The sequence below is a fragment of the Podarcis muralis genome, chromosome 15, assembly GCF_964188315.1.
Source record: "Podarcis muralis chromosome 15, rPodMur119.hap1.1, whole genome shotgun sequence".
NCBI classification, from domain to species: domain Eukaryota; kingdom Metazoa; phylum Chordata; class Lepidosauria; order Squamata; family Lacertidae; genus Podarcis; species Podarcis muralis.
Window position 1 is genome coordinate 9,088,739 of NC_135669.1, and position 9,939 is coordinate 9,098,677.

The 9,939-nt window shown below is 42.5% G+C and overlaps 1 protein-coding gene across 5 annotated transcripts in view; it reads left to right on the forward strand.

The window, feature by feature from the left end:
* Window positions 1-6,925, forward strand: part of UNC5D (unc-5 netrin receptor D) — a 422,213-nt gene extending 415,288 nt beyond the window's left edge. For all 5 annotated transcript variants that reach the window (XM_028707671.2, XM_028707672.2, XM_028707674.2 and 2 more), the window contains one exon: window positions 4,537-6,925. In XM_028707671.2, coding sequence (XP_028563504.2) covers window positions 4,537-4,741 — 205 coding nt within the window. In that variant the 3' untranslated portion in view covers window positions 4,742-6,925. The remainder of the gene's footprint in view (window positions 1-4,536) is intronic.
* Window positions 6,926-9,939: the final 3,014 nt, after the last annotated feature.

Here is a 9,939-nt window from a genome sequence, read left to right on the forward strand (position 1 = left end):
TTTGCAATCTGGAATGGCAATCTCAGTGATACCCAAACTATTATGCCACTTTGAACAGTCATGGCTTTCTCCCAATGAATTCTGGGAGCTGAGAGTTGTTAGGAGACCACTGTTCCCTTCACAGAGCTATGGTTCCCTGGGTCTTTTACCAATCAATCCCTCTTCCCAGGGAACCATAGGAACTATGGTTTTTTGAAGGGGATTTTACTGAGACTTTTCATGGGCACCATAAGAGCTATGTGTGGGGAAGGGGGCAGCACACTGGTGCCTACAGGTGTCACTTTGACAACCCCTGATATAGCCCTATCTGATGTTTGTAGGTAAGGGTGGGCACAGGGCTGAATGTGACATGTAAAGAGCCCTATCAATCATTAAAAGATCACACTAGCATTATTTCTAGAATCCTTGCAACAACCCAGTAAAGCTGGTATTATTAGCTTCCTCTTAATTGCAGGTGGGGAGCAGAGACTGAGGGTCAAACAACATGTATCATGGCATCATAATTCTAACTCAGGATCTACTGGTTGTATCTCAGATGTTTAACTATAGCGACTTTCCCCATCAGGGCTAGATGGCTGAAATGAAGGAAACTAACCAGGAGCAGTCTTCTGTGTGAAAGGGCTGTGAGCTCAGTTCAGCTCTCACGCCGAAAACAAATTCCTAGGCTCAGATTGTGATCAGAAACACCTTGCTCTCTAATTCCAACTATGGCTTTTGCACCTAGCTCTGATTGGCAGATCTTGTGGTTGTAGTAAAAAAACAAAACAATAACCCCAAAGTAGATCCAACATGAAGTCTATCCAAACCTACTTTAGGCTTGGAAGAATTTACTCTAATAAGCCAATAGTTTAAACTTTGAGAACATAACACTATTAAGGCAATGTAGCTGCTGTACCAGAGGCACTGGAGCAATGTCTTTGATTGAGTGGAAAGCAAGAAAGCTTACAGTTATTTGTTTATTGATTGAGGTAAAAAGTTGCCTGAACAAGTGAAGATGTGTCGTAGTGGGTCTACCCCCCAATGTTCCCAAGAATGCAGGTGCCTCTTGGGCCTTTGTACATGAAGGGGCTGCAGTATGAACACACTTTGAAGCCTTTGTGCAGTCAGGGATCCCAATAGGGTAGGTTCCATCTCAGCTGAACACACATAGAAACTAGGAACGAAAGAGAAATTTCATTCAATTTACATCTCAAGATGAACCTGTCTAATTCACACTTTCCACATCAATATGCAAACCAAAACACAGCCTTCCTTTGAAATTCACGCTTCTCTGAATTTTGCCATGTAGTTCTCCAGCCAAGTAATATGTACAAAAATGCATATATTCATGAAATAACATGCACAAATGAAGCCTGGTGGGGGAACATTGCTTTGCAAAAGTGTGCATATTGGGATAAATTTTCACAAAATATTCATAAGGACTTAAAAAATAATAATTGCAAACTGATGTGGGAAACTGAACTTAAGATTGGAAAAAATGAGAAACTGAGAGAAAGCAAAACTGACAGATTTCACTTATCCCTGTTAGAAAAGTCTGTTCAGACCATCATCCTTAAGAGAGAGAGGTCTGAGAGGAGCCAGGGCACTCATGTGTACGCCCTTTCTCCTCTGCACACTTGTAGCCCTCATGAGTTCAGGCAAACCCTGGAAGAAGGGTGAAGAGCTCTGCAGAAGGTTGGGATCCAGTGCTGAGCCTGTACTCTGAGCAATATTTACTTATTTCAGCTCAGCACTTAGTCAGGAAGCTTAGATCTGACATTTTGCCAGTCATTATGTGGTAAAGGTTTGGATGACTTTTCGCAAAGTGCTCTGGTCCTCTCGGCTTTAGCTGGTAAACTAACTATATCTAAACAAAAAAATTCCTTCCAGTAGCACCTTAAAGACCAACTAAGTTCGTTCTTGGTATGAGCTTTCGTGTGCATGCACACTTCTTCAGATACACTTCAGATACACTGTGTATCTGAAGAAGTGTGCATGCACACGAAAGCTCATACCAAGAACGAACTTAGTTGGTCTTTAAGGTGCTACTGGAAGGAATTTTTTTGTTTTGACTATGGCAGACCAACACGGCTACCTATCTGTAACTGTAACTATATCTAGCATCTAAGTTTCTGTATGTTCATATGCAAGGAAAAGTCGGCTCATATTTTCCATTTAGCATATTGACCCATCTCTTCTACTTCGTGCTGCTTCTAGGATTTAGCAAAGATACCTCATGATCAGCACCGTTGAAATGGTACTTCCAGGCCCTGAGCTGATTCACACATGCACCAACACCTAGGCATCTCACTGGTGACGCACCCAGATATCTCACCACTTGGTGGTGATGAGCCACAGCTAAACACAAGAACTGCCTCCACTGAAATGTAATATGCATGAGATAACATAAGAGTGTATGAAAAAGTCTGTGGTGATAAATTTCACAGTCAGTGTGATATGAAGCAGTGGACCCACGCTTATGTGAACTGACCTCAGTCACTATCTGAGAAGTTCTTTGAGCGATTGTAGTTCCACAGAGATTTAATTCCAGAAAGCCTTACATGGATGTATTATGTATAATAAGCTGTATGTAAATATGACTATGCATATGCATGCTTCCTAGCTTGCTAGTTTTACTTGGATGATTATTCCCAGAGGAAATAACACAAGTCAATTTGTCAAAAGGCACAGTCTCTTAATAGCACAGTCTGAAAATAATATGCATTCAGCAACCAGTTTGTTCCAGCAGGTCTTGCGCAAATAAATGCCCTGAACGTTCCCATCAATCTTGTGTGTGCACTTTAGCAAAATATATAAAAAATGGCTTATGAAGAAAGGCAACTAAAAAAAAAATCAAGTTCCATGCCAAAGCACACCAAACCTTGCATACAAACTCACAATATTTGCTTGTGCCATGGTGATTTGTTACTAAATTATGGATCATGCTTTAGAAGTCCTTGTTATTTACACTGGGATGCAGGTACCTTTGTTCATGCAAACAGCCTTGTTTATCCAGCTCTCTAAAAAGTCAATGTGTTGCTACCACTTAGCCAAAAAGTTCATTTCCAAAAAAATGCACTGCTATTCCTGTGTGCCATCGTGATATTAAGCCTATTATTTAGAAGGAGAGTATTTTCGTGGAATATGCAACCTGTGGATTGTATCCAGTGTTCTCTGTCTGTTAATGCAAGTGCTCATGTGAGTTTTAGTGCTGTGGAACAGATGAATCTAACACAACAGTTGTGCTAGTGGAAACCCGTCACTCAATGTATTGGGCAGTCTATTGTGCAACTAAGGTTGCATCCAGACACTTTATTTTGTTTCTCTGGCACTTTCTTACTTGATCAGTTCTGCCTTCTCTGTGAACTTTCACATGACATAAAAGCCACTTCTGAAGTCTAGCAGAAATTCAGTACTCATTTCTAGGTTAGTTGCTTCCAGAAAAGAAAAGAAAATCCTGTTAACTTGGAAAATTATCGGACAAAATCTGGGGCGGTATTCTGGCATACTGTACTTTCCTGCTATTTCCATGGTTGAATCATGGGGAAACAGAAACAGGCATGCACATAAAGGTGATGGCATGTCCAATGACATCCACGGTTGGTGTGGATGAAATTTAGTGTGACATGTGGCTTATTGATTAAAAAAAACCCCTCACAGTTCCATAATGCAACAGGTAGCTCAGTCAGTAGAGCATGAGACTTAAAATCTCAAGGTCAGGGGTTCAAGCCCCACCAATGATCTACCGCAGACGTCCAGTGATCTACCGGTAGATCACGATCTACCTGTTGGACATGCCTGAAATAGATGACCCTCGTTTCTATGATTCTATGCAGTGTAACTTGGGAGGGACGCGGGTGGCGCTGTGGGTAAAACCTCAGCGCCTAGGACTTGCTGATCGCATGGTCGGCGGTTCGAATCCCCGCGGCGGGGTGCGCTCCCGTCGTTCGGTCCCAGCGCCTGCCAACCTAGCAGTTCGAAAGCACCCCCGGGTGCAAGTAGATAAATAGGGACCGCTTACCAGCGGGAAGGTAAACGGCGTTCCGTGTGCTGCGCTGGCTCGCCAGATGCAGCTTGTCACGCTGGCCACGTGACCCGGAAGTGTCTGCGGACAGCGCTGGCTCCCGGCCTATAGAGTGAGATGAGCGCACAACCCTAGAGTCTGTCAAGACTGGCCCGAACGGGCAGGGGTACCTTTACCTTTACCTTTATGCAGTGTAACAGGAACATTAAAAACTGGGACAGGCATGCTAGCATTATAACCTGGAAAACATTTGGAGTAAGTCCCACGTCTGAATGTACCCAAAGTTACCTGCTTATGCATTCTCTTGTTCACCAATGTTCTCCTGGCACAAGACATTTCAGCAGTGGAACCGTTAAGAGAACTTAACTTAGTGCTGCATCGGATGCAGCCTTAAAAGTAGTTAGATTTTGAAAGTTCCTCCCTACATTTCCCAGAGATCGCCTGAGTTTTGCAAGCAATCCTACCAAGTATCTGTGAGGGGGGCAGTCATCATCCTGAAGCCTAACCCCTTTGTTTTTGTCTCTCTCATTTAGGAATTTGTCTTACTTTGCTACCCAGCGCAGCCCATCTGCTGTTATTTTGGACTTGTGGGAAGCCAGGCATCAGCACGATGGCGATTTAGACTCTCTAGCCTGTGCACTGGAAGAGATAGGAAGGACACAGCCCAAAAACTCTAATCTAACAGAAACTCAAATCGAGGAGTCCAACTTCAGCTACAGCAGACAAAATGGACTTTAGTCATCACTTTCGAAGAACTGATAGCCAGCTTGGACTTTGTAACTGAGGGAATTCCTGTGAGCCGGAAGAAACCATGTGCTACAATCACACATCCTTCCCATGATTCATTGGCTCTCTCCTTCACGCCATCAAACCAATTTGCATCTGGAGGAACAGAAGAAGCTGGCAAGCCATAAAGAAGACCCAGGTCCCTTTACACAACTGTTGCTGTAAGAGGGTGGGGGAAACAATCTCCCAATGAAGATTAAAGATTAAATCACAATGAAGATTAAATTTGATACTTAAGTGCAGAAAATGAGTACGATCTTTTGGCTACCACAACCAAGAGAGGAAAAGATTAAAATTATGGAATATTTAAAAGATGCCTGGATTTTTCTAAATCTTAGACCTCTCTGTGTTTTGGTTTGCTCAGTTGTTTCTTCTCTATGTGTTTTGTGGCTTTCTTGTTTAGTTTTCAACTAAAGCCAAGCAGCGTGGGCACTCACTGAGGCAATGGCCATTTAGAGGGCTCAGGTAAGATGGAGCTGGTGCCACAATCACCACTAGAAAGAGGGGGGAGGACAGAAAACAATGAATTGCTAGAAGTTGGTATCTGCCTTGGGTACAAAAACTATGTGTGATTAACCTGCTTTTTAAGAAAGTAGTTGGGTGCATTAATATCAGGGTGTGCACTGACCGCAAGATTTGGTTTGGGCTGCAATTTGGCACTTTGGAAAGCAGCTTACCTTGGTTGGAGGTGCTGTGTGATTTGACGCAGAGGCCTTCAGAGTCTGCTTCAATCGCCCCATCCTCTCCACTTCTGGAAAATTTTAAAATGGGGCTGTAACGTTTCCTTCCTTTTCACAGAAGTGGGTAAAATTTGAAGGTATTGCAGAGTCTCAAGAGTGGATTAACACCGCTGAATTACAGGCAAATAAGTGCAACTGATTAAAAGTCATTTTTTTTAAAAAAAAGCAGAAATATCTGTAACTTTTTAGTATTTTGACAGAATTAAATGAAATATGCAGGTAAGGCTGCCCTTTCTTGGGGCACGGATTTCTCCAAATTTCAGAAGGATACATTCAGTGGTTTTATTCCAAGGACAGCCATTATAGGGTGGGTAAAATCACTCAGTCTCCTAGTGTTTTGTGGGGATTCAGTTAGAAAATTGCTGAAAAGTTGCCCCTAGGTAAGAAATCTGCCAAATTGCAGACAAATTGGTTCAGGGGCGTTTGTGCTAGGCACTTTAAAAGTTGGTTTTGGGGTGAGAAGGGATTTTCTTTTCAGGTAAAATGATTTCCTCCGCTTATAAGCATTCACAGTTGAACTCTCCTTCTGCCCTCTCCCCACCCTGGTGTCATGATAACCTTAGATACATTTGTTTGCCCTTGGCAGGCATTTCTCTGCAGCATCATTGAAAACATCACTGTTTGGATGGCTGAGGCACCATAAAGCGCTTCAGTAGTCACAACTTGTGGATAGCACAACCCATTCCCCCTCTGACAAGTCCAAAATCCCCCCAAGACACCCCAGTTCATCCAAAGTTCATCCTAAGTAACATCTGTTTACTCATATAAGAAGATTGGACTCAGGAGACACGTGGTTAGATCTCCTGACTTTTTAAATAAAAAAATAAAATCAGTTTTGAGGAGTTCCCCATTTTTAAATTGGATCATGCCCAGTGGAGGGCGTTTTTCCAACCCTTTCCCTGGTAAGAGTCACTCTTCCCACAGGTGCTATTAGACCTCAGGGAAAAAAATCACAAATATCTGTGTCATACCAGTATTTTGTCCCCTAGTGGGTGTGTATGTGGGAGAGCTAGATTTAGATCAAGGAAACTGGAAGAGAAGCTTTCCTGCATTGCTGCTCCCATTATCAGAGACCCGTGTGGCACTTTTGCATGGCTGGGGGTGGAATTTTCTGAAAATCTCAATGTGGAGCTTATCTACACGAATCTTTTCCCATTCCCGTATTGCTCATTGATCTTGACAAGAAGTGAGCTATTTCTTTTTACTAGTTCTCCTAAAACTATGAACAAATATTGCATATTATATGCATTATTATACAGGTACATATAAAATTATATGCATATACACACCAGGTTTCCTAAAGTAGCCAGCACATAAATAGATACATTGAACAATGAATATAACTGTATAAAAAATACTAATATGTTGATACTTATAAAATTATGCTGCAGAAATATGGTGCCGCCTCGTGCTTGACTTTTTTATATGTATTACACGTTATATATATGTATTTGCATATAATTAGTTGACCTTCTTTAAAGAGAAAACAGGGCACAAGCATGTTGGATGTAAGAGATGGTCAGATGCAGGAAAAATTCAGCTGTGTCAGGACTTCCAGATTTCAGGTATAAACCTTCCTTCTCCATTTCTAGGTGACATTCATATCATGCATTTAAAGCTTTATGATACTGGTTCTCCCTCAAAGAACTATGGGAGCTGTAGTTTGTTAAGTATGCTGAGAGTTGATAGGATAAACCTATTCTCCACACAAAGCCACAATTTCTAGATTTCCCTCTGAAGAAGGATTGTGATATGGGAGAGGAGCAGCTCCACCCCATACCCTCCAACATTTCTCCAATGAAAACAGAGACATCCTAAGGAAAAGTGGGGCATTCTGGGATCAAATCAGAAACCGAGACAGCTTCTGTAAACCCCTGGAAAATAGGGGCAATTGGAGGGTCTGCTATCCCTGAGCTAAGACACTTCAAAACAATGACAGAGTGAAAGCCGCTGAGATATTTTCACTTTCATTTCCTTGTTGCATTAATTTTTGGAACTCCCTCTTTTGCTAATTAGTGCTCCCACTGGGGCTTGGCCTAAGGACTTTGGAATCCTTCAAGCAAGAGTGGGGAGCCTGTGGCCCTCCAGACGCTGTAGGACCCCCAACTTCCACCAGCTGCACCCACCTTGGCCACTGCTCAGGGATGATGGGAGTTGTAGCCCCAACAACATCATGGCTGCCACTGGTTCCTCACTCCTGTTTTAAAGGTACACGTGAGAGGAAGTGAGAGGCCCCCGAGACCATATAACACCGGTCCTGAGAGATCTGTTGTGGCTCCTAGTATGTTTCCGAGCACAGTTCAAAGTGTTGGTGCTGACCTTTAAAGCCCTAAACGGCCTCGGTCCTGTATACCTGAAGGAGCGTCTCCACCCCCATCGTTCTGCCCAGACACTGAGGTCCAGCGCCGAGGGCCTTCTGGCAGTTCCCTCGCCGTGAGAAGTGAGGTTACAGGGAACCAGTCAGAGGGCCTTTTCGGTAGTGGCGCCTGCCCTGTGGAACGCCCTCCCATCAGATGTCAAGGCAATAAGCAATTATCTTACTTTTACAAGACATCTGAAGGCAGCCCTGTTTAGGGATGTTTTTAATATTCGGTTGGAAGCTGCCAAGAGTGGCTGAGGAAACCCAGCCAGATGGGCAGGATATTATTATTATTATTATTATTATTATTATTATTATTATTATTACAATTATTATTATTAGATGCCTCTGACTAAAGAGCTTAGTTGGGCCGGTTGGGGGGTATTTCTGGTTAGCAGAATTTTTTTTCCAATACTTGGTAGTTTTTTCAGACAAAATTACACTTTCAGAAGCTCTGAAAAATGGATAGATTCTTCCCAATCTGGTCAGGTATATACTGAATATGTATCTCTGTATCCTGGCCTCTTTGAGTTTTTAGAACCCACCCTATTCTTGTGACTGAAACCTGTTTTAACTTTTTTCCTATTGTATTTCAAATGGTTGTAATCTACCCTGGGACCTGGTGGGTAATGAATTGAAATAATAATTATAATTATTTGTCTGGCAAAAAAAAGGGATCATGCCCTTTTTTTTAACCCTTCAGATTGGCAGATTTATTTAGTAGTCATATCATAATAATTATTATATAATATAATTATGATATATAATTCTATAATATAATTCAAAAATTATAATAAGTACAGGTATTATAATAAGTACAATGTACAATTAGTGTACTATCATAGCTGCAAACACACACACACAATACCAAAATTACAAAATGGGGGAACCCCAGTTCCGTAGCTCTGTAGGAAGAGGACAGATACCCACTCAACCAAAGACCACTTGGGTCAAGACCAGTTGTCAAAAAAAGCATGCAGGAACAGCAGAAGATGCCCCTCAGATTTGTCTTTCCATTGCGCCTAACTCCTAGGAGTTCAGGGTTCATGGTGTTCACCCCTCTGTGCCAATCAGAAGCTGCGGAAGCCCCGTCGGACACTCGGCTTCCAAAAATAGTTTGCAAACCGGAACACTCACTTCTGGGTTTGTGGCGTTTGGGAGGCAAAACATTCGAGAACTAAGCTGTTTGGAAAACAAGGTACGACTGTGTATCCCTGGAACAAGTGAGAAGGTCATGCAAGCTCATTCTGTCCCCACCACCCCACGTTGGGCAGCCAGACTCCTCCACATGCAGCAGGTACAAGAAGAGACTCCATGCAAGCCCAGGAGCCGCATGAGGCAGAGAGACATAGATCAGTTGCAAGAGCATCTGTCTTGAGAAGGTACCAGGTTCAATCCCTAGGATTTTCAAGGCTGGGAGAAGCTCCTGTCTGAAACCCTAGAGAGCTGATGCCAGTTCGTGTAGACAATACTGAGCAAGATGGACCATGTTCTGATCATATCAGGCAGCTTCTTCTCCTCCTGTCAGGTCTGAATGTGGCTACCAAGCACATCAGTGGTCATGGGCGAAGCTATCACACAAGCTCCCATGAACCCCCCATGTGTTCCAGAAATGCCAGGAGGCATCTGAACTGCTTGTTTCCGTGTTTCATTAAACAAAACACGGCAGGATTAAAATTACTGCCAGAAATAACTAGTTGAATGTGGGATCCATTATTGTTAAGACACACACACACCAGGGGGTGATAGAGAGAACATGCTTTTTCCAGCTCTTTTAGATCTGAAGTTTATTGCACTCAGTTAATTATGATTCAAGATGTTCCTTGGTGTGTTTTCTAAATACAGACTGCTAATTAAACAGACTCAAGAAAATTGTCAAAACCTAGCCAAAGCACTCTGCTGATTCCCCGATCTTTTGTTCTGATGCTGTGACCATAAAAAATGTTCTCACACTGTATGTTTTCTAAGTGTTCCCAAACTTTCTTTCAATGTGTGAGAGAGATGATTGCATATAAACTCTTCAAAGCTCTTGCACTTAAAAGGAGACAGTC